Here is a 26,343-nt window from a genome sequence, read left to right on the forward strand (position 1 = left end):
CTATTAATGAAAACTTGTGCTAGAATTGTGTGTTAAAATATTAGCATGGCATACACATTTAAAAATGTGAAATTTTGTATAATATTATAAATAAAATTCTGGTGCAAGTTCCTTTTAAAAGATGCAATTCTATAATAAGATATATATTTTGTAGCATGTTACATATTATTTAGTTTTGCAAGAAATACTAATTTCAGACTGATATAGCTTTCAAAATCTAACAAGAAATCTAAAAACTGTACAATAAAAATTATACAAAATTCCTGATTGCATGGTTATTATTAATTTAATAGTTAGATACAATTCATGTTTAATTCATAGGCCAAGATAAGAGACAAAGTTTGCAACATGCCAATGTATTATTAATTAAAATTATATGAAATGAATCTTTACTGCGATAAGATCTTCAGAAATTTCATAGATCCTTATGCGATGATTTGAAATAATTAACTCACGCATTTCCTCGAAGTAGATAAACTGATAAAACTTTTCAAGAGAAAACATAAAAGAACTGAGGAATTGTTAATTCAAATCTTTGGCTCGAAACAGAAGAGAAGCGTACGCTAATTGGGGGAAATGCAACGAAGATAGTGCCAATGTATTTTTAATAACTCGCATATCTAGGGAGATAAAAAAAATGCGGATAACTAAAATATAATTTAAAAGTAGTTAATGTAAAATGTAGTTATATAGTAATGTGGAAATCTGAGAATAAAAATAATAAAATAATTTTCATGAATTTGAAATCTGCATCAACACTTTTTTATAATATAGGCAATTCTCAAAATAAACACTTTGTAAAGAAATTTTATTTTATTTACAAATCATCTTTCAGTTTGCAGGCACCAAATTTCATTTTACCGTTATAATAGAGAAATAGAATTATTTCAATCAACTGAAGCAATTTCCATGAAATAGATGGAAATACGCCGATGCCTTCAACTCTTTCGTGCATCAAAGCGTATTCTATCATTGAAAAGCATGAAAGTAATTTCAAATCACCGAATGAACACAAAATATTAAGCTGATTTAACGAGTAGTCTGCGAAAATATAAAATTGCTTTTTGCGAAAAATAAACATGAACTGTGCGTAACTTTTAATTATTTTTTTGTAAAATTTTGTTTTATGAGATAAGTCAGTGGAGATCCATTTCCGAAATTATATTTTTCTTTCTTGAAAAAATAAATTGCCATTTATTGAAAGAAAATGAACTTCATGCAGTGTACGACACACAGTTTTTATCAAAAAAAAAACTGCTCCTATTCTAAGGTTTTCCCCTTCTTCTAATTTATTGTTATGTAAAAATATAATCATAAAAAGGTAAATCTTCCTTGTATATTGCTTGATATTCAATAATAATCGTAAAAAAGCTAATAAAAGATTCCTTCCGATCATAATAACGAAACCGATAGTTATCTTCAATTCATATTTAATAAAATGGCTAGTTTCGAAAGATTTTTATGACTTTCGTTGAACAAAAGCAATATTCTTTTCTTAAGTTTCATCGAGGAAAGAAGCACCTGGGTTTTTCAGGCGTAGATTACAACTTTAATTTTGTAGTCTGCCAGTTTCTTTGAAGGCAGAGAATATCATTATTCATGGAATTTCTTTGAAGTACTTACTTTAAATATGATTTACTACAGATAAATAACAAGTAACGAAGAAAATATTAGGGCGACTTTTACATCATGCTTAACTATTGCATAATATTCAGTATAATGATACTTTTTAGTATATAAATAGAAAAATGAAAAGTACATAAGTTTTTCTTTTCTTTTTAATGGGGTCATGGACACAGTTAAAAATAAATTTTTAATGATTAATTTAGAATTTTGAAAATATTTGTATTGATAAACAATCCAATTAATAAGCATAATTACAACGTAAAAGTGTTAAGGAATTATTTTAATTTTAAATTTAAATTTTCATTTAATGCTTCAAAAATTTATTTATTTATTTAATTTAATTCATTATTTTATCATTTATCTTCAAATAATTATTTAATTATATGTTACTTATTAATTGCTTCAATTTGTAATAATTAATCATTAATATAGATATCTGATTTTTAAAAGCAATTCAACTACAACAATATCCATTACCTAAGCACAAAAATATATTATACTAATTAAATTAGTTTCTATAAAGCTAAATTCCTACGATGTATCATTACTGTCACTATATATTGAAATAAAAGATCGTTCGCACCAAATTCTGTAGTTTTATATTCAGAAACTTAATAAAATTTCCCAAGAACATCTTCAATAATAATTTTTTTGTAAAATTAACTTCTACTGATTGAAATTTCTTTTTTAAAATATGATTATTTTACAATACGAAAGAAAACTGAGAAATTCATATACAGTTATGTTGTATGCCGTTGCACAATTTTTCAAGACATATAGTTATTTTCTTTCAGAAGATTTTTCTGTTGCACTTTGTTGATAAAGACATGACCTTAAAAAAGCAATGTTGCGATGTATTTTCTATAGCTCAGAAAAATAGAAGAAAAATGATTAAAGAAAAGATACATCTTTCTTGTTATTCAATAACGAGGGATACAGTCTCTTGACATCCAAACCAGTGCGATATTATTTCTTTCTTTTAAGAATACTGCATTATATTGTATAAAGATAACGAGTAGCTTGAAGCTGTTGAAAATAATAAATGATTTGCTCGTAAATAGTGAACATAGCATGAAATGAAACACAGCCTTAAATATAACTTCAACAAACATGAGAAATATTGGATAAAATGTTCACTGAAATTCCAAGTAAGAAAAATTTATTAGGTATAAGAAAGATTCATCTTACAGATTTGTCAGAAATGACACAATTATAAATGTAGCTTTATCCATCTTTTAAAAGTTATTGCACTTATCGAAATTGCAGACACACATTATTAAAAAAATATTCCTTACATTTATCCCAAAAATCGCTTTCAAAAACTACACTACAGTACAACAATTTTCTTACATACTTAATTTAAGAAGGATGAAAACATGATTGTGATTATGTGCAAGTTTGACAGAATTGTTCGTCTTTTAATAGCTTAATATTTCTTGCTTTGTTCATCTTTTAACAACTTAATATTTCTTTGAAACAAAAAACAATAAAATGATTTTGAAATTAAATATAAATCCCCCTAATGAGATTTATATTTGATAATTAAATAGATATTAAAAGTTAAAGTTTGTTCAAGCATTAATTCAAAACTAATCATTCAAAGCTTATTACAGCAATTAGCTTCTCAACATTACGTTTCCAATGTTCTAGAATGAATAAATGTTGTGAGCTTTCTGACAATACAAATAATGGTCAAGATTATATTTAACTTAATTATTCGATGTTTATATTATTACAAGCTTTTTGCTATGGAGCTGAAGGTAGGTGACTGAGTTGAAAATGTCCTTTTGCAAAATTATTAAATATTTTCTAATTTAATATTTTTAATCTCTGAACATCTTTCTTGATTAAACCGTTTCTTGATTAAACTTCTTTGAAAAAACTTTGCAAATTAGAATTTCATGTATACTTTTTGTTCAAATTTGGTGTAATAATTTCTCAATATCTTATTCCGTTCTTGAGAAAGAGAATAAGAAATATTTTCATCTAGAAATATTGAATAATGTTTTTAATGCCGACAATACAAATGCCTTGAACACCTACATTTAAAGATAAGATAGAAAATTTTTTAATTAGTAACTGTAAAATATATTTACTATCTGCAAAAGTTGTTAAACTATTAAACTAGAAGGCTTTTCACGTTTTAATCCTTTTTAAATGAAAAAAAAAAACTTTTTTCCCCAGTATTTAAACATTTTTTGACATTTAAGTTGTATATTTAGATTTCATTGATCTTTTTTCAATCTATGCTTCACAAAAAATTCTAAAAAATTACTAATTTACTTCGTATTTTTTTTAAATTCATCTCAGAAGTAATCATCTATCTTAATAATAAAATATAGATCATTTTAAATTGTTCCTTCTGTATCTCAGTAGTAAGAGTTAACTTTTAACCACCCTTTTTAAATAAAATAAAATTTATATTAGAATGTATTTTTCAACTTGATCACACTTATTTGAAAAAAAGGAATTTTCAGACATTTTGCATGAAAGACTTTTAAAATGTTTTTTTGAAAAGACGCTTGTTTGAATACACACACAAAAACAATGAATAAAAGTCACGAAAGCTGAAGTATAAAGAAATAAAGTCACGAAAACTCTTATCTAATATGCAGAAAATTTGTGAATCTAATGTTTTTCAGTTCTGTACAATTCTGGGATGAGTTAAAACTTTTGATGTTCCATGTCAGGAATTCATTCATTGATGATGGATGTCTCTATTTTCAGGGGGCCGTTACAGCATCCTGCCGACGGGTGAGCTCTACATTCGAGGAGTAACTCAAGCGGACGGACAAAAGAGTTATAGCTGCCAGACACGGCATCGTTTGACAGGAGAAATTGTCGCTAGTGCATCTGCGGGCAGTCTATTTGTCACAGGTACTCATTCCATGCGCTTTTCTTCCAAGATGACTGTAAAACTCTTTTCGAAAATTTTCTAATGACGGATTCTGACTTGAAATAATCAAGAAGATGGGATTTCCTTTTAAGAGCATATATTTTATATGTTACTAGGGATTTTGTAAACTTACCCAGAAAAGCATTTAATCTCTATTTATTTTTCCTTATAATACCGGTGTCCCATAAATTTGTAAATACTTTAAAAATTCATAAAAATTGAAGGAATGAGTATATTTTAATGCGGTTTGCGAAACTGTTATTCTCATGATAGGGGATTTTTTTTCATACAAAAAAAAAGAAATAGTTCAAAAATTTGTCGATAGAGGGCGCTAAACACAAGCAAAACATACAATTCTACGGGAAAATACTTTTATTTGCATGCAAGCAATTGTTTACATGCGTATCACACCAGTACTACAGTACTTGTTCTAAGTATCCGCTATCACCACAAATAACAGTTTGGAAGCAGGAGACAACACTGGTAACTGCATCATACAGTATATCCGGATGAATGCATGAGATTTCGTGGCGAATGGCTTCCTTTAGCTGCACTAACGAAGTTGGCCTATGGCGATACACCCGAGACTTATGGTAACCCCAAAGCCAAAAATCAAAGGGGGTTAAATCTGGTGAGCGTGGGGGCCATTCATGTGTAAAGTGACGGCTTATTATCCGTTCTCCAGTAATAGTTCTTCTCAAAAATGCCTTCACTTCGGTGTCGATGTGAGGAGGTGCCCCATCTTGCATGAATGTCACTGTGTCAAGGACATCGTGTTCCAATAAGGACGGTATCACTTTCTTCTGTAACATTTCCAAGTAACTTGTTCCATTAACTGAACATGTCTTCCATCCTGCTTTTTTACAGGACTTTTCAAAGAAAAAAAGGGCCTACAATAATGGATGCAGTGAAACCAAACCAGACAGTAACCCGTGGTGAATGCAGGGGCTTCTCAGTTTAAGCATGTGGATTCTCATGTGCCCATATTCTACAGTTATGGGTATTAATTGCTCCATGCAAAGCAAAATGAGCCTCATCTGTCCACAATATTTTCAGCAGCCATAGCGGATCATCTTCAATTTTCGCCAAAGCCCAATTTGAGAATTCCAATCTCTTAGCTGTATTATTTGGTAAGAGCTGATGTAGCGATTGCAATTTGTATGGGTACAATTGCAATACACCATGAAGGATACAGTACACCGAAGTCTTTGGTATACCAGTTATTCGTGCCACTTCTCGTGCGCTACTGACTGCACTTGTAGACTGTTCCCTTAGCGTATCCATTTGCGAAGAGACATCGGGGGTACGGACTGTTGTTAAACGAGGTGCACCACTGCGTGGCCGATGACACAAACTTCCAGTTTCTTCGAAACGGCGTACTAGGGAAACAAGTCCAGCAGGAGTGATCGGACCGGAACCTTTCTTCAATCTTTTATGGGTCCTAAACTTTCGTAAGGCTTCAGCCGTCGATTTGTTGCTGACATAAAACAACTTTACCAATAGTGCTTTATCCACCAGTGTTAACATCTTAATACAAACATTATGCAAACCTTTAGATATGATGTGTCAATTGCTCACTCTGCCTTTCATATGACTTTAATTTGCATATTTCCACTGATTTGCTTGTGTGCAGCGCCTCTATTGACAAATTTTTGAATTATTTTTTTTTCTGTATCAAAAAACAAAACAAAAAAAAATCTCCCTTCATAAGAATAATAGTTTCGCAAACCGCATTCAAATATACCCAGTCCTTCAATTTTTATGAATTTTTAAAGTATTGACAAATTTATGGGACACCCGGTATATGCGACATACTTTGTAATATAAATATTATAATTAGTCTATTTTTTCTATTCAACAGTAGAGGTTGAACATATAATAGCACAAAGCAAAATGAATATGAATTAACATGAACTTATAACAATACATGATAAAATGAATATGAATTAATATGAACATATAGCAATACATGACAAAATGAGTATGAATCAATATGACCATATAACAACACATGGTATATGCTCTTCCGATTAAAAGCATAACTAAATTCTGTTTAAATCAAGTTCAATTTTGATTTGTATGATGCAGCCAATGAATTTATTAAATGAGTTGAATGAAGTTTAGTTTCTCATTTTATTATAATTTTCACAAATTTATCTACTATTACATTTTTATTTTAAAAAATTGTAGCTATAAAGAGATTCAATAAATATCCTGCATTTTCTAGGATCTGGAAATCCCCATTTCCATCTTTCAATTAAAACTTAAATTAATATTTACTACATAAAATGTAATCAGATATTTCTATTAATAAAAATCTGATAAATTATATGCTATTTAGTGCTTTAAAGAATGTCTAAATGCATGAATTTCAGATTGTAAAAAACAAGACATATATTTATTTCTAAAATTAGCTGGTAATGATTATTATACTTGCAATCATTGCAAAGGAATAGGTAATCTTCAAACGTTTTGTAGATTCCTCATTTCCATTTCCTGTTTGGGCTTGGGTAGTTTTTATAACAGAATTTAATTGATTTGGAGGAAATTTTGATAGCAAAAAAGATAATTTATTTTAAGTAAAGCAATTTTTTTCTATCATGTATCTCATATCTGTGCTTTTAGTTTCATTGAGAATTAAATTAGATTTATAAAGAATAAAATTATTTGTTATAAATGAGGATTTGATATAAGTAGTTGTCCATACATTCAGCCGAATTACATCTATTTAATTTTAGGATTATTTTGTCAAAATTAATTTGCACAGGTTAGTATTAAAGAAAATGATATAACTTACTCAGTCCAGTTAAGGGAATATGTTTTATATGAAATTATTATATGAAATATGTATCACCTAAGGATATACTTATATGTTACGTGGAATAATGTATTTATTCTACAATAGTAATTATCTTTAAGATATATAATTTTATCTTTTTGTGGTTATTTTCTGTGAAAACAATTAAATCTATTATGATGAATAATTCATGAAGTAATAATTCATTTTAAGTGGGTTTTTATATGCTTCATATTAGTTGCAGTGATTTTACAGGCCACATATTCCTTTTTCAAATACAATGCCTTACTCTAAAAAGTTTTGTAATTAAATAGCGAAAAATATTTATTATGTACATCTTTATAGCTCATATATTATGAAAGATTCCCTAAACTATTTGCCTAAAGTCATCAATAAAAGGATTCAAGTATCTTCCTTCAAAAAAATCGCTAGCATTAATAAAACCGATTTCGGATTATTATTTATAATTTTTGAAGTAAAGATATTATTACTTAATCTTAAAATATGTAAATAAAATTAAAGGAAAAGGAGCTCTTGCTTATAGAATTTATCATCTCTGGCTTTTAATGAAGGGTGATTGAAGATTTATTTTTATCAGCATTAAAAAGGTGCATATAATTATATCATGTTGTATTTAAAAAATATTTTTTTAAACTACTCAGGTAAAATAATAAATTATATAGCTACTTTTATAATCTTTATAACATATATTCTCAGTTATTTTATCTCCTTCCAGAAATCTTTTACGCTATACAAAATTGGAAGCTTTGATTTAAAAAGATAAAAGAAATACCACCAAATTTATCCTTCAAAGAAATTTACTACTGTAGCACACGTATTATAATTTGTAATTTAAAAAATGTATTATTTCATCGTCAAAACTATTATTTTTTTAAAAATTAAAATAACTGAATGATACCTCAGCGTAACAATATAATAAAATACTGAACGAAGAATACGTACGATTATTTTCCTTTTGAATGTAAAACAATAAGCAATATGAAATAATAAGCAAATAATTCTAAAATTTGAAAAAAAAAAGAAATAATAATTTAAAAAAAAGAATTTGTTTTATTTTTACTTCAGACTTATTATAAATAAACAATTTTTGATAGTTTCCTAAGTTCTATGAATATGATGATGCTTTTGCATTACTAATTGAGTTTAAAGTGAAATTCTAAATATACTTACACGATATGAAAACTCATCACATCTAAGAGGACAGTTAATTAAATAAATTCAGAAGTATATCTAAAGTGACATGGAGATGCAGCATCAATGCCGTGGTTTAGTAAGATTGAAGTTTCATTTTTTAAAGCAACACTAGGGCTAGTTTGAGAGGGGTCTTGTAATTTTGAGCCGTGGTCAGATGACGAGGATGACATCTCAGCTTATAGCATCCGTACTATACCAGCAGACATAAGGTCCTGACAGAGTTAACGTGCACGCATTTGCTTACACAGCTGTTCTTTGGCGGAAATAGATCCCGAACCCAGAACTATCTGCTCCAGATCTTATCACTATGCCACTTCGACATCGATACTGTGAATCTTGAAACTTGTGGAAGAAAGTAGAATTTAACGACTATCAGGATTTTTCAAGGTGAAAAAAGGGTTGTTCATTCAACTATACACTCTGAATATTATCTTTCGAAATATAATTAATATAGGCTTGAAATGTAATTGTGTTCTTCTACTCATATTTATAAAGTTATTTCAAAAGTTCAGGAGTTAAAATCTTTTCGTATAATCATCAAATTTAACGGTATGAATTTTAATTTATTTACCTCCCTTTTTTCATAATTTATCAAATTTTCATTGTTTTAGAAATAAATAAAAATAATTTTTGATTTCAACTCTTTTAAGATATTGCTTATAACATTAGAGATTACGTCAATGCGGTAGCTGTAAATCTTAATAGAAATATAGTAATGAAAAGGATTATTCAGGCTTTTATCGATTTCTTATGTTCTGAAAAAACAAATTATAAGGACAAACAAGTTGTTAAACATTTATTGAATTCTTCAGAAACATGTTTAAACCCTTAAAACCGCTATTTTCATTGGTTTTTAATTTTTGTTTTCATAATTTATTAATTTTACTTTTAAGCTCCATATTTTAATTTAACACTACAATTATCGTGTTTTTTTTTGTTTTATGCACTTAATTTTGAATTACTTTATTCTAAAATATCATTTACAGTTAAAGAGACTCTAAATGAATATTTTCGATCCGGCATATTCAGAATTAAGTTCAACACCAAGCTACCAAATCCTAATTCAATAAATCCTTCAGGGTTTTTTTTTCCGGTATTATTTATTTATTTTAGTTTTGATCATATACAGGCTTTTTCAAAGGATGTTTACTAGCTTTGAATATTACAAACATACGCTTCAGTATAAGTCACTTCTACTTTCTGGTATGCGTAGTATACAGTAAACACAGCAATCGTCTAAAAACTCGAACTCGAAATGATGACAAATCTCTAAGTTTTAGACCTTCATACGTTCGAAAAACATATTTTTGGATAATGTTCGCCAATATATCTCTGACCAAGATAACTTTAAAAATCTTTGATTTAAACGTTTGAAATTTGATACACAATCTCTATATCAGATTTGTAGATTTCTCTCAAACTTTGAGTCGTATACTCTGTATGCCTCTTCATTTGTATGTATATAATTTAAGACAATAACTGCAAAACGAACACAGCTACATAGATGAAATTCTATACATTAAATTAACATATATAGTACAGACATCTATCGCCGGCGTCCTGGCATAGGGGTAGACCGTCTTCCTCGTGATCTGGGCGTCCTGGGTTCGAGTCCCGGTCCGGGCATGATTTTTCTTCATCTGTTCCATCTGTAAGATGTGTGAATGTGCCCCCCCCCCCCTGTAAAAAGAGGTTGTGCAAGCGAATGTGATGCATGAGTAACTAAGACGTACTCTTGGCCCTAGTTGGCGCTACTAAAACAAGAGACACTCCCTTGGCTTAGAATCGCTGACTTCGTCAGAGAGCTTGTCCATAGCAAGTGCCATTAGAAACAACAGCACCTATCGCATTTTGAATGAAATCCAAATATGGATTGACTGTTTGTCAGTTTGTGCTTTCAGAAACATGTAAACGCAATAATTCAAATGTATCAAATTTGATGTCAGATTTTCTGACTATAAATACACTTTTGTGTGAAATTTTTGTTCACTCGATTGAGGAAAACTGGTCTGAAACATAAATTCCATTTTTGGATACCATTAACATATGCCAGGGATTAATCGCCAAATAACTCGTGACACGATAGATACAGTAAAAAAGCTAAATTCACGCCAAAAGTTAATATTTTGAAACTACTGTACGCCAATGCCATATAAGGAGTTCTCCGGCATAACAGTTTTATTAGAGAGTATGCGTGAAACTTTTCTGGTGACTACTCCCGCTGTTAAGAATAGGATATGGTGTCTGAAACGTAATGAAAAGACCGATATAGTTGATTCTTGGTCAATGAATTTAATGAAATAAAGGGATACAAGAATTAAAATGCATAATGTATATTTAATGAAATAAAAAATTTACAGTACCAGAGCAGCACAGCTTATTAAAAAATAACACCGAATCATGTAATGTTTCGGACTATTTTCCAACAGTTTTAAGTTTGTTTATAATACTCCATATGTTTATTATTTTTATACTTCGTCAGATATTATAACTGTTATTCAAAAAAATGGTTTGTGTCACTGTATATTTGCATTTCATTATATCTTTGCTGTGTATATTTGATGTACCTCGCTTCTTACACTTAATTTACTGACAAAGGGTCTTCTTTTGTACTCTAATTCCATATTCTGTTGTAAAATTTACTTTCCCCATTTCCCCTTGCATTGTGTGTAAAGTTTGCAAATGATTTTTCAGTCAACATGTATTTAATAAATTCAACCTATAAAAATCCATGCGCATTTTTTTTCTTTACAAAATAATGATAAAAAAACTATTTATGAAAAATTATTTCAAGATTATATTTACGATTGACTCATTTATTTTTAAGGAATTTAATGTGTGTGTGCATCCGTGTATGCGTGAACTCCTTACTTTTTACAAAATGAAAGCTCAAAGTTCTTTCTTCTGAATAATTCTTCGATTATCATTGATCATGACAGTTTTATTAATTATTTAATTTTTATTTTTGGAAAATGGAATGTTTTGACTGTTTCAATGGAATAATTCATTAAAATTAAAATGGATCGAGTCTATGCATGAAAATATTATCTTCCTCTCCTTTCATTAGTTTATTTACCTGTCTTTTCCTTGATAATGCAATTTAATAAGTCTGTTGATAATAGAAATAACACAATTAAGGAAGCATTATGTATGCAAAATTATGGAAAATGAAAAGCAAAACTTGAAAATACATATTTTAACCTTCAGCAGAATTTTAACTAATTTTGACTTAACTATTCCAAAGAAAAGAATTTAACTATTCCAGAAAGAGAAAAGCTGAAAGATTAAAGGGGCATATTTTTAGCATCATAATGCAGATATTTTATAAGTTGTAAATTTCCTTATCTAAGATGCTAAATAATAATTATAATATGCGAATTTTAGTCACAAGCATTTTTAAAATCTTTCAGAAACAATTTAAATTTGATGTACAAAATATGCAAAGATTTAAGAATTCTAATCTAATTTTAGAAAATGACTGTATCAACTGCTTCGTACAGTAAAATTTTCTTTTATTTCACGGACGCATGGTGTTTATCTCCATCTAAGCTTAAAATAATAACACAAATAATAAAATTACTGATGAGTAATCTAAAAAATATTCCTTCATAAAATCTTTTCTATCATAAAGGTACGAGATTTATCAGAAATGTCTGAATTTAAAAGACAAAATGCTTTATTGATTGCTTTCTTGAAAGTTGAAGTTGAAGCCAGTAATGATTATAAGATAGCTCGAAGCGTTGAAATATAAATATAATACGAATAAAAAAGTATGACAGCTAGAATCAAGCTGCAACATGAGAGCCATTAATTATCTTAATATTCTATTTTTAACTTAAATTAATATATAAGATTTTTAAGAAAGATATCAATTTTGAATTCAACTTTCTTTTTTATTTGTTAAATTTTAATAATATTTAGAATCTTAGTTTGCAATGACTGAGTAGAAGAATTTATGAATGAGTTTTAAAAGTAGAAATAATTCGAAATTTATAATTAACATTTATTAAATTCTATATCAACCTTTTTCAACCAAAGTAATTTTTTATTATTTTCTTATTAATTTAATTTCCTCACACAACACTAGAAAAGATTTCTTAGGAATACAAATGATGCTGTCTATTTTGCATTAGCTAATCTCATTTATCCATACTAAATGTATTAAAAGGATTTGGAAGAAATCCAGTAAGAACTTCTGGGTGTCATCTGTATAGGTAAACATGAAGTAAATTAAAATGTCTAAACATTGACTAGTTTGAAAGTTTTGGGACCCTAAAGCGGACAAAATTTCAAAATTCATTATAATATACTTACTATAACAATTAAATCATAAAAAATATTTTTTAAATATATTTATTTTATTTTTGTATTTTTGACATTTTATATATTAAGAACATTTTTAATACTTTGATATTAAAAACTGAATTTTTATTTCTCAATCATTCAACTATTATCCATATATCCATTCTTGGGAGCTTAAAAATTATATTGTAAATTAATTCTAATCATATTTTCTTTCTATTTTTTTCTTTTCATCTTTTAATGTATTTCCTTAAAACAAAATATTCAAATCGTCATCCATTATTTAACATTTTATCAAATTATTGCTTATGTATATCTATACCATTTCCCCCATTAAAATAAAGAAACGAGGCATAACAAATTTAATCATTTTGTCGATTACTATATTAAAGTGTCACTTTGTTCATTTAACGGTTAAGTGATTTAGTCAAGAAGAAAGTCACTGATTAATACTTGATAACCGTTAATTAAAATTTTTGACATGAACTTGTTTTTAAAATGTAACGATTTCATTATACTTCTTTCATATTTCATCTAAATTAGGCGTATTTCCAATTAAATAAAACTATGCCACATACACTGAACGTTTGTAATTCACGAATAAAATATTACTCACTTGTAATCAATCAAAGAATATGATTGATTACTAAGTCAGTAAGAAAGAAAGTAATGAGGCTGAGAAAAGTTTAGTTTTCGAAGATTCAGAATACGATAGTGATAAGCTAAGAAAGCAGCACTGCACCAGATTCTTTTTTTTTTACGTCCTCATTTTGAATTTTGTTTTTTTAATGTCTTACAGAACCCCATGGAACATCCTCACCAAAAATTATAGATTTTAGACCTATGGTATCAGCAAGTGAAGGTGAAACACTTGAGCTAGCATGTGCAGCAACGGCATTTCCTCCTCCTACATATCGGTAAGTTATTGGAAAGAAAGAATAAGGCTTTAAATAGTTGGCTTTCATACACATTTTTTTTAACATTTTCCATTAATCTTAATGCATTTCAGTGGAATGACATGAAATGTTACAACTGCACATAATTCCTTTGAATAATATTTTTGATACATTTAAGTTAAAAATTCAAATTCTTAAATAATAGAAATTTTTAAATCTACTTTTGCATAATCTGTCCTTATAAAAGAACTTGAACTTTTAAATGTGGCATGAAAATTTCTAATGACCATGGTCAATATTGCAGTGGAATATAATTTATATCAGCAATCTTTATTAAAATGAAATTTTAGTTGTATTTATATTTCATGTACCTTAAAATTTGAATATCAGGAATAGAATTCCAGGACATATTTTAGATTTGTCATCCAAATGCTGAAATATTTTGCAAACCATTTTTTAAATTTTTTTTATATAATTGTATGAATTCTCAAGCGATCTCAAATTTAAAATATTGTAATTAAAAAAATTTTAATGAGATTCTTTTATAGAAATCGATATCTGAACATCTAAAATTTACTTTTTTTCTGTAAAAGCTATATAAATGTGAAAATACATTCTGATTGTATTTTGTACTCTTTTCCAGAGCTAAGAGAAATAAATATTATTCAAAAAACAAAAGAAAGATGGCGAATACGGGAATTTAGTGTGGAAACAAAGTTTGAATAATGAATTTTTTTTAAGTGAATAAACTTTTTTTAAGCAAATTAAGTCAGAATCTATTTTTAAAAGAAAATAATAAATAATCACATGCGAATTACACAGTACATTAAAAAAATTTTTACGTTACAGTAAAAATGAATAGATTACAATAAAAATTAAAAAAAAATTAAAAAGAGCAAGAATTTTATTAAAAAATTAATAACTCAGGATTTAACAAAAAATGTAATTTTTAAGAAATCACATAATCGAAAGTCACACAAGTAAATATCCCTTTATAAAAAAATATCTAAATCTCTGGATTTAACCAAAAATATTGTAGTTTTTAAAAAATCACATAATCGAAAATCTCACAAGTAAATACCCCTTTATAAAAATATTTAAAAATCTAGATTTAACAAAAAAAGCAGTTTTTAAGAAATCACATAATTGAAAATCGCACTAGTAAATATCCCTTTATAAAAAATATTTAAAACTCTGGATTCAACAAAAATGTAGTTTTTAAGAGATCACATAATCGAAAGTCACACAAGTAAATATCCCTTTATAAAAAATATCTAAATCTCTGGATTTAACCAAAAATATTGTAGTTTTTAAAAAATCACATAATCGAAAATCTCACAAGTAAATACCCCTTTATAAAAATATTTAAAAATCTAGATTTAACAAAAAAAGCAGTTTTTAAGAAATCACATAATTGAAAATCGCACTAGTAAATATCCCTTTATAAAAAATATTTAAAACTCTGGATTCAACAAAAATGTAGTTTTTAAGAGATCACATAATCGAAAGTCACACAAGTTAGTGATGAAGACAAGCTGTTGCGAAATGATGGCTGATTATCAGTTCATCTGTGAAGGTTGTCATAAAAACTGAGTTATATGTAGCTTGAGTTATTTCGAGAAATACATTAGGTTGCAAGAAAATAAAAACATGGTTCTACATCTGAAATCACAGAACCTGCCAACATGTCATAATACTGATGTGGAGAAATGAGACAGCTCGAATCCTTTTAGAAGTCACCTTTCCATGAAACTGAAATCCAATGATTTTCTGAAGAATTTACAAAGCTTTACATCGTCATTTTTTCTCTCTCTATTTTGAATTACTTCAATCTTCTACTCATGGGATAGGTGAATAAAAAAAAATATATTTGCGACTGAGTGACTTAAGGATGATAAAGACTGGCTAGGTCAAATAAAATTACATTTAAAATCTCATTATCTGCAATCACAAACAATTAACACATAATATAATTTAGACAACTCCTAACGACGTCCATTTCCGATGGCTGGAAGTTAACTATTTGATTCTCTCTATCAATGCTAGATTGCTATCCTTCTATTTGTTATCGATTTATACAACTTTTTTAAAATTCGCAGTTCACAATGTCATTAAACAAAATGTCTGATATATTAATATTTGATTTAATTTATATATGGAGTCTATCAGTTGAAGTAATTATTGTTTATTTTTGTCGTTTGGAATAAAATAACAATTCCTTTTCGTAGCCTTTTAAGAAGTTTAATTTAAACACTGTTTTTCCTGCATGTATACCAAGAGAAAATAGAATAAACTATTACATTATTTGAAAATAATTCCAAAGAAATCCTTTTATATTAATGTAGATTGAAAGCCATCCTATTAAGGGTAAGAAATTACTAATTACTATTCCATACATGAATATTATCTTGTGCATAAATAAATCTTGCTGAGTCACTTAAATAAAATGCCACAAAACTGTTAGAATACATAATATCAATGTTTTAATCATAATCTATTTTTTTAAATAACTCTCCCTGTTTGGTCAAAAGAAATCTTCTATACTCAATTCAATTAATAGGACTATTACAAAATTTTCTGTATTTTGATTAGAAGACATTTTGAAAAGATATTAAAATCGAATGTTAAAAAAAATTAAGAATGGGCATACTTAATAATTTGCACCCCCCCCCCTTCCCATTTCGCAATCTTTTCTCAATAGATGGTACAAAGAAGAAGATGGCCGACTAATCCTCCTGTCTACCAATCACCGTATTACTCAGCTGGAAGGTTCTTTGGTGCTTCAGTTCGTAAGCGTTCAAGACAGTGGACGCTATATTTGTTCTGTGAACAATACAGCTGGCGAAGACAGATCGTCGACTCTTCTCACTGTGTCAGGTAAGAAAATTGTTCGTTCAAATGATGTAATCTTTTGTCTGAATTGGGATTTCAGTTCTTTTGTTCAAGATTCATGTAGATGAATGATGTGAAGCTTTACAGCCTTCGCAAAGTAAATGAAAGCTACATTTTGCCAGAAATGCTTGGATGTTTGCTTTTGATGAACTTGTAACTTGGACTTTTCTTTCAGAGAATAATGGGTTCTTTTAAAGGGCAGACAACCTGATTTGTTATTAAAGTTTATGAAATCGATGACCAATGTTGTATAGTGTGGGAAAATCTTTAAATATTTAATTAAAAAAGTGAATTTTAACTATCCAAAGCAAAGACAAATTGTAAGTAGGTAAAAATATAATTAGTCATTATTTTTCCATACCATTATAAAGGTTTCACATAGAGGTTTTTTGTTATTTTATGAAAAGATAGAACAGCAGATGGGCATATTAAAGCCCACACACAACACTAAATAATGAAATCTCAGGTCTATTTTGTGATACATTCGTCATATTTAATTTTTCGTTTTTATACTTGTAGAACTAAATATGAATGGACTATCCTAAATTGAAAGCTGATTAAATTAATAATCTTAAAATATATTCGAATCTTTATATATGACTAAAATAACTTTATTATGTTATGCATGCATCAAACAGTCTCAAAAAATGATAATTCCGTTACTGTATTTCGAAAGGCTTCTGGATTATTATATTCCGATAGCTATTGGATATAGCACATATATTATTTTTATGTAAATATATGTCATAGGAAATAAATGAAAAAGCATTTACTCATATTTTAATATTTAGTACTTACTTATATTAAGAATTTAGGTAATTTCTGATTTCTGAAAATTTTCTCCATTTTTTTCTTTTCTGTTTATTCTATATGTGTAAATGCAAAATATAATGGTTTTTTTCTGAATTCAAACTTGAATAAACAGAATAAATCAATGTTTTAAAAATATAATCAATTTTCTTTGTATGACTAAAATTAGCTTTATAATTTTACGTAATCATCAGAAGAATTCCAAAAATAAATTTTGTTTGAACAACTTATTTGATCTTCATAATTAAATATAATAAAATAAGATTTCAAAAAATAACAAGATCACAGTTTAAATAAAAAATTCCATTTGATAGTTTGGAAGATGACGGTAGGGAAGAACGAAAAGAGGTGAAGGAAATAACTCCTGCGTCTTCAAATTATAAAACTATTACTGAAATTTATTTTTTTATCACATGAAAATTACTCAAGACACACTGATATACAACACTAATGGGTAGTCTAATTAATTTATTCCTTGGACATTTCTTAGCGTAGTCAATACAAAATCTTTAGTTAATTAGTACACTAACATTTCGTAAACAATTTTAATTGGCTGCAGTTTCGGGTAAGAAAATGCGTAACATTCATCTTATTTTTAGAAAGAACCGATATCAATGTATGTTATTTTAACAAATATTTGCGTAAACATATATCTTTTTTAAAAATTTATTTTAATTGGCCTTCATATTTAATTAGGTTATTTTTAAATCTAGAAAAAAAATCAATGCCTATATAATTCTATTGATTTCCTTAATTTTAACGAATGCAGTTATTTTAAGAGTCAAAATCATTTAAAATTTTTAAAGATGCGTAATAAAATTAAAAAAGTAAGTAATGCAATTTATAAATACAAAAAAATGTTAAAGCGACCGTAAAATTAGCTTGTAGAACTATTCAAATATGCAGGTAAAAAAGTCTAGTGAGGATTATTTTGGTTATCTAAAGTTTGAATAAAACTCTTTGATTTCGAAAATAATTTATTTTGGGGACATATATATTTCCTGAGGTGGGCTTTTTTTTTCTTAAAGTAGGCTTATGTCATTCCGAAATCATATGTATTCATATTTAGAAAATAGAAAAATGCCAAAAAAAAAAACTGGCAGTTCGTTTGCTCATATAAAACGCAGCTTAATGAATTCTTATGATATTTTAAATATTAAAAAAGGCTGTTTCCAAGTAAAATTTAAAATCTTTAAATCACTTCGACATTTCAATACAATTTGGCATTTTCATAAACCAAACTTATTTCTACTGAAAACTCTCAGGCCTTCTCCGTATTGTCAAAATTAAAAAAAAATTCTTAAATATTCACGAAAAAATGCTAAAATGTTTCTTAACGATGCGAATTACCCAATTTTTATTCTTTCTTTGTAAAATGCTACAGAAAATCACATTTCGCAAGGAAACTTTTCAAAATAACTTTTATAATTTAGTCCTGAAAAAATACTGACAATTGATTCATTTTTAGTTCCGAAATATTCAAAAAATGTGTGTAAAAATTTGTAAGTTACGACATTATTATTACAAATATTGAGAAAAGGTATAATAAACAGAGTTCCTTACCTTTACTTTCGTTTGGACAGATATAATACGATAACACTACATAATTAACAATTAGTACTTTAAAATGTTCAATTTTATTGAAATATTAGCAGAATATTTAAGTGCGCACTCACATTGAAAGAAATATATAAATTTATTAGGTACAAATTATATTTGAGAAAGAAGAAAAGCCTGTCTTATGTAGTTAATTTGAAAAACAACAGTAAACAACTTCTGGTGGACCCAAAATTATTTGAAAATCAAACATTAAAATTTCGCTTAAATAGAATTTCCTAACTTTGAGACAAAAATGAGACTTGATCGGTTAAATGGAATATCAATTTTCTGAAAAAATGACATATTTAGAATGTTGGACCTAAATATCTATTCTGTATTATTAAACAGAAGCACAGGAGGATGAATGCATAGAAATGTTTGAAAGGATCCAGAATTTGATAACTGAAGTCCATCACATTTAGTTTACAATGCAGTAATCCATAATCTTTTATCCTAAACATTATCTCACCTGCTGCAGGGATTTTCATATTTCATATGTTGGCACAGGTAAAATCACGATTTCATTAATGTATTGTCTAATTCAACTTGAATTCATTCCACCATTTGAGAGATAAAAATTGGCTGTCTGCAGCCAAATCAAATTCTGAGAAATAAATCAATGCTGCTAGTTTGAAGAATGAAAAAAGAAAACGCTCCAAAATTACTGCCTATATTTATCAATCTAGAAGTGTAATTTGATGACAAATAGATGGTATATGAAATAAAAATACAAAATCTATTATTACAAAATACCAATGTTACCAAGAGTCAAAATTCATGATAAATAGGATAAATATAAAGCTAGAAATCAAAACTGATTATAGGCAAAATGTTGGTGAAACTAAAAATAAAAATTCACGATTTACATATCGCCTACAAAAATAGCAATCATGAAATGATGATAAATAAGATATCTATGAAACTAGAAATCAGATTGTTAAAGAACATAATGCGTATGAAAACAGAATTTAGAAATTATGATATTAATTTTCTACTATTTGATCTTGATTTTGGATAATGATGTGTTTTCTTTCAGTAATTTCTTTTGTTTATATTTGTTCACTGAACTTAAATAAATATATATTGTAAAAGTTACACTACTGATCAAAAGTATAACAAGTTTGAGAAATTCCGCGTTTTTTCAAGTATGAACTCCCCAAAAGTAATGTTTTCCTTTAAAGTGATATAGTATTATGTCAATATGTTTAATTAGTCTAAAGTCAAGATATTATTAAGTTATTGAACAACAAAAAAAATTATTTAATTTCAAAAAGAATAAAATACAAACAAAATGTACAGGTTTTCAGTATCCATTTTTGTCCCCAGAATAAAATGAAGTAAAGAAAAATTTCAAGTTCTTTTGATCAGAAAAGATAATAAAAAAGTTCAAATTAACTGTAAAGCATTTGATACGTTGTTGGGCTACCTCTAGCTTCGATTACAGCAGCCACTCTTTTAGGCATAGAATCTATACGGTTTTGCTACACTTCTTACAGTATTTCATGGTACCAAATTTTAATTATTCTTTCATGAAGTTTTCGTTTTCTACTGGGATGCTTACTCAGTTATTTGTTTCCCCATAATTCTCCACAAATACCCAATGGGGTGTAAATCTGGTGAATTTCCTAGCCATGCAAGGAAATACCATGTTTTGCAAAGCAGTCTTAACCTAAAATAATGAATGTTTCGATATACAGGTCAGAACTGAATTGAGATGAAATTTAAAATTAATTTTAAAGTTTCTCTTACATTTTTGGAAGCACCCTTCCAAAAGCACCATCTAGCACCCTTCCATACATTACATGTATGGAAGGGTGCTAGATCTTGCTGAAATATCCATTTTTTTACTTGGGAACATGCCACAAGCACTACGAAGCAATTGATCCTTCATCACACCAACATACATGTCACCATTCATCGTTCCCTGTACAAAATGAAGTTGTTCAGTTGACTGATATAACATGACACCCCCCCCATTATATTTTCTGTGTGTTTTGATGTATGAATCAGACATTATTGCCTCATGCTCTCCTTTGCTTTACGCAAAACATGGCCAAGCTTGTCAGAATTTAAAGAAAAGTGACTTTCGTCATTGAATAAAATTTTTCTGCATTCCGAAATACTCCGATTTTTGTGTACCTTGGCCCACTTCAAAAGTGTTTTCCACATTCCTTCCGTCAGTACTGGGTTTTTTTCTAGGTACTTGTAGTAGGTAACCAGCTTCGCAGGTCCTCCTGCGAACTGTTCTGGAACTGGCAATGACAGAGTGGGACTCATTTCATTCTCTTGCAAATCTATTTTTACGGCATAATAGTGTCTATGTAGTATCAGCACACTTAGAAGATAACCTCGGACGACCACTTCGAGGCTTTTTATCGACGGTTCCTTTGGTTTTGAATCTCTTTATGAGGCGTGAAACTGTCAACTCACTGCAGTCACACTGATGAGCAATCCTGATATTTGAAATGATTTCTTGATGCATTAAATTAATAACTTCGCACATTTTAAAAAGTAATTAACAGTTTAAATTGAAAATAGAATGTACTTTGACAGTGCAACAAACGAAATAAAATCCTTTGCAGTTGGAGTGATTATTTTTTTATAATAAGCTACCAGGATAACACAATCGTTATATACGATTGCTTCACAATGGATGGTACAATAGCTTGAAACTTCTCCACCACATTTATACTAGAAAATATCACTTTAAACGAAAAAAAAAGTATTAGTTCTAGGAGAGAATTCTTGAAAAAACGTGAAATTTCTCAATATTTTTTGCAATATTTTGCAATATTTGCAATATTTTTGACCAGTAATTGAAATGAGTAACTAAAACATTGTCATTTCTCACTTCATTTCAAAATTTGTTTTTTAAATGTACTGCCTTTTATGTGCTATCGTTTATAGGGCGGAAAATACTTGCATGTTGTACAAAGTTTAATATCTGTTACGATTTACAGGAAAGATAATGTTAGAATAAGATAGATTAGGATTAAGGACGAAACAAATATTTTGTAGATGTTTGTTAAAAATTGTGATACTTTTTTAAGTATATAACATTCCTAAAGCTTGTTTTAAGAAACAGGAATTATTCCTAATTTAAAAAACCAACAATGCTGTTTAACTCCGATAATTTTCCAGAAAGAAACATAAAGGGAATAAAGTCAATCGCATGCTATTAAGATGTACAAAAAAGTAATATTTTATATATATTAGTTCTGAAGAGTTTTAAACACGAGAAAAAGAAAATGAATTTGTTTCAATTTTCTTTTCGTTTCTTTCTTGATACGCGATTAAAACTTCACAAATCCTTTCAAATTAGAGCTCATGAAATTATTTTATTAGCATAATATTCAATTCCATACGCTATTGTAAAATTAAGAACCTTAATAAAAATCCTTTTTCTACCAGAACGTTAAGCTAAAATTTCATACAGTCATTCCAATTCAAGTAGTGATATAATGAAATTTAAGCGAAGAAAATCTATCGTATAATTTCTTATATCATTTTCTGCAATTTAATTGGATTTAATTGATAAATTAATAATGAAAATGGGATAATATTTATTTTTGAAATATACAAAATCCCATACTCAGAATTCATGCTTAATAAAGAATAATACTTTTCATCTAACCTTCTCAAGAATCAGCAGGCAGCATCTGAAAGGAATTTATTACATATTTCTTTAATTAACTTAAATTCCACATTTGATATTCATGATTTTCATAAAAGAACAGAAAACAATTCATAAGGAATTCTGAAACGTGCTCACTCTTGGGATGTAAACAAAGGGCTTGGAGCAATCTTCTAAAACACTGTTTGTCCCCAGCTTGAATTTGAACTTGTTATCAAAAGCTCTTTTTGTTTGGTTGCTTCGTTAAGAAGGGAATAATCACAAATGTCAGGGATTATTATTTTTTTTAAACTAATGTAATTATATATTCAATTTTCCCTTGAAGATTATTTATTATAAAGCTTCCAGAAACTAATTAGCATGTTGCGAGATTTTAAATATGCTAATTAAGAATCCAGTAAATACGATTAAATTAATGTTTGTGTGAAATAAATTCATTGTGGTTGATTACTTTTACGGCAGGGAAGGTTTCTTAGAATTTTTCTTCTAACACTAAATTAAGTTCTTGATGAATGAGAAATTAGAAGGAAGAAGGAATCTAATATTCATCAGAAGAAAGAATATTAGAAACTTTTTCCAATTAAATTTTATATGGATCTAAAAATCGTTAATTATAAACACATTTTCATATCCATGATCGGTAAAATTTTTGCTTTAAAAATCAAATCCTTATTTTCCGAAGTTTTCGAAATATATGAGCATGCTTTGAATTGTGTTACTTTTAAACAAGGAAGTAAATAATATGATTATATGAATTCATCTTAAGAAATAGTAGAAAGAAAATCACTGACACACAAAAGAAGTTATGATATTTAAGAAAAAAAACATGTAACTAGTGTGCTGTACAAAGCTTTAATGAAATAGTTTAAATAACCTGACTAAATAAAAACTTTTTTATATAATTATTCACCAATAAAGTGCTCCTTACGCTTGCAGTTATCTATATTCAGTTAATCAATACTCAGAATCCGAATAGACACACTTCTTCTAAACGAATATTCTTCAACATTTGTAGAAATCTACAAATTTGATGTTAATTCCGTATATCAAATTCCATATGTTTATCTCGAAACTTTTTTTATATTATTACATGCATAGACAGACTAATAGGAAGACTTAATACCAAATTTTTTTTCCATTTCAGGAAGATCTAATATGTGAAGATTGGTCAAAATCTCGAATTGGAATTTTTTGACCACTACAATACTTTTTCTTTGTATACTTACGTACAGAAGAAAGTAACAAAAAGATACAAAAATTCTAAGAAAATAGTTGGTACTAATAAAATTGTAAAACTGACAAAAATAAAATTTATAACAAATCAATCTCAGTTATGAACTATATATGGACGCGAATTAAACATAATGAAATATTACTCACTCGAGAGCAAAAACTCGCAGCCCATCCTTATTTAAATTAAAACGTAAAGCATAAATCTTACAACATTAGTTTTAAACCTGTGGGGGAGGGGGTGCTTTATTTCAGGGAAAAAAAATGTCACAAACTCTTTAATGATTGTCTTACCGCTCCTCCTTTACATAGAATTTTGGACCTTGATTAAGACCCTGAATTTCTTGTATATAATTGATGAAAGGCAGTTACGAAATATATACCTTTGATGTAAATCTTGCATTGTAAATGAATATTTAGCAAAGCTATATCTTTTGGATTCCTTTTTGGAGACTGATTGACACCAAAATTTGACACAGCATTATAGTTATAGTCACAACATAACATACTGAATTTCATTGATTTTTGATTTAAGTCTTTATGTTTATGCGTTCGAGCGTTTACATGCATGCGAAGTACCGGAAGACGGACAATCAAATGTTTAATGAATTTAAAAAGTATCAATGTTCTTGATAATAAATTTGCCTGCTAAATTCCATCAATCTAGCATTTTGAATTTTGGAGTCATTGATTTTATTAGAATCGAGTAGCCAACCAGACAAAATTTATATGAATGGAATGAATTTTCATGAGATAGTAATTCAGAGTATTCATTTTCAGAGATAGTATAAATGTCACAAAAGATCATTAAATGCACAGAATCAATAACGCATTTATTAACTTTCATTAAATTTTATAATACTACATTAATTGATGTGTTTAGAAACTTCTCAGAGTGAATAACTTTCACATTTATACAAAACTGCATTTTTTTAATAATACTTTCATATAAGCAATCAAGTTAATCATTTGTTACTTAAATATAAGCTTTCTGAATTCGTCGGTAAATATCTATAGGCGTATACTGCCAAAGTCAAATCCACCTCTTATTTCAGATATAATGTCAATCAAAATTAATTGAATATATTGGTAGACATTCAACCTATTATTCTACGAAAGGAAACCAATTAAAGAGTTTCTGAAAATGCCATACAATATATTTATAGAAAATTTCCCCTAAGGATAGATCTGTTATTTGAAGAATGGAATTTTACCGTTCCGAAAGCGATAGTTTTGATGATTAATGTTTCTATCTCGATTAAAGCAACATTGTCTGTCCAAACTGCATTTCTCTAGAATGAGGATATGATTGTACTTTAAAAAGGGCAGATTATAAAATTCGATAGACGTCGATCGTGTAATGCCCATATAACTTTTATATCAGTCCATGAACACCCGAACACTGCATGAATGCCAGTTATTACATTGAATTATTCTTTGTATTGTCTGTTTTGGACCGAAGTTCGACTTGTCAGTGTGGCACCAAAGAAGGATCTATAAATCACGTGATCAAAGTCTGTGCACTATGGCGAAAACACAGACTCAGGTGGCCAAAAAATTGGATGTCTCTTGAAGTCCAAGAATTTTTTAAAAAAAATTCCAGTCATTAAATCTTCTATTAGAGTCATTTTGTCAAATCTCTTGCATTTATCTCTCTCCTAATGTAAAAAACTAACACTCATTCAATGTATTTTATGCATTTTTAATGCTTCACAACTTAATATATAATATATTTTTTAAATTCTTTTCTATACTAATATGCGTTTTCTCTTGAGAGTTATTTATTGTTTGTAAGGATCCAATGTCAAGTGTAGTTTGTTCCTTTGTGCTAGGTGGGGTTGCTCTTCGGCGGTCCTATCAAGTTTCCCGCTTCACCTCTGGCTAGGTCGGGGGAATCGCACAGTATTGTCGGATTTGGAATGATGATTTTTAGACTGTCTCTTCGTACTTTAAAATTAACTATAAATGCTAATTACTTCGCCGCATTCATGGCATCTTATCATTCCTGTTCCTCTCCAGAAATAAAGGGTAGCTGTAGTTTATTACCTCTAAACATACTCCCTATGAAGATGCCCGGAGTTCGGGAAACGACATATGCACTCTTTTAGAACTAGGACACTATTAAATACAGCACAAATCATCAGAATATCCAAAAATTCCTTGTAATTGAAATATGGCATTCTATATGAAAGCACACAAGCAAATATTTTTTTCTTTTTCGGCATTCCTGCAATTATCTGTTCAATTTTCCAATTTTTTTTTCCATTACTGACAAAATTAATGTTGAAATTGTAGGCAATTCAAATGGTACAATTTTATGAGAAGTTGTGATTATTGGATGACGTTCTATTATAAAATATTTATATACAAGGTGCATCAGGGGACTAGCTGATTCATCTGAAAAATTTCTCGCTTTTAATTTTAGAAAAATCATTTAGATGTAATT

General features: G+C 28.3%; 1 protein-coding gene across 2 annotated transcripts in view; it reads left to right on the forward strand.

The window, feature by feature from the left end:
• The window catches only part of LOC129981047 (cell adhesion molecule Dscam2-like), a 268,212-nt gene that overhangs the window by 136,089 nt on the left and 105,780 nt on the right, over positions 1–26,343 (forward strand). For both annotated transcript variants that reach the window (XM_056091664.1, XM_056091674.1), the window contains exons 4-6: positions 4,354–4,503; positions 13,636–13,753; positions 16,434–16,609. In XM_056091664.1, the coding sequence (XP_055947639.1) occupies positions 4,354–4,503; positions 13,636–13,753; positions 16,434–16,609 (444 nt within the window). The remainder of the gene's footprint in view (positions 1–4,353; positions 4,504–13,635; positions 13,754–16,433; positions 16,610–26,343) is intronic.

The sequence above is a fragment of the Argiope bruennichi genome, chromosome 1 (genome assembly GCF_947563725.1).
Source record: "Argiope bruennichi chromosome 1, qqArgBrue1.1, whole genome shotgun sequence".
NCBI lineage: Eukaryota > Metazoa > Arthropoda > Arachnida > Araneae > Araneidae > Argiope > Argiope bruennichi.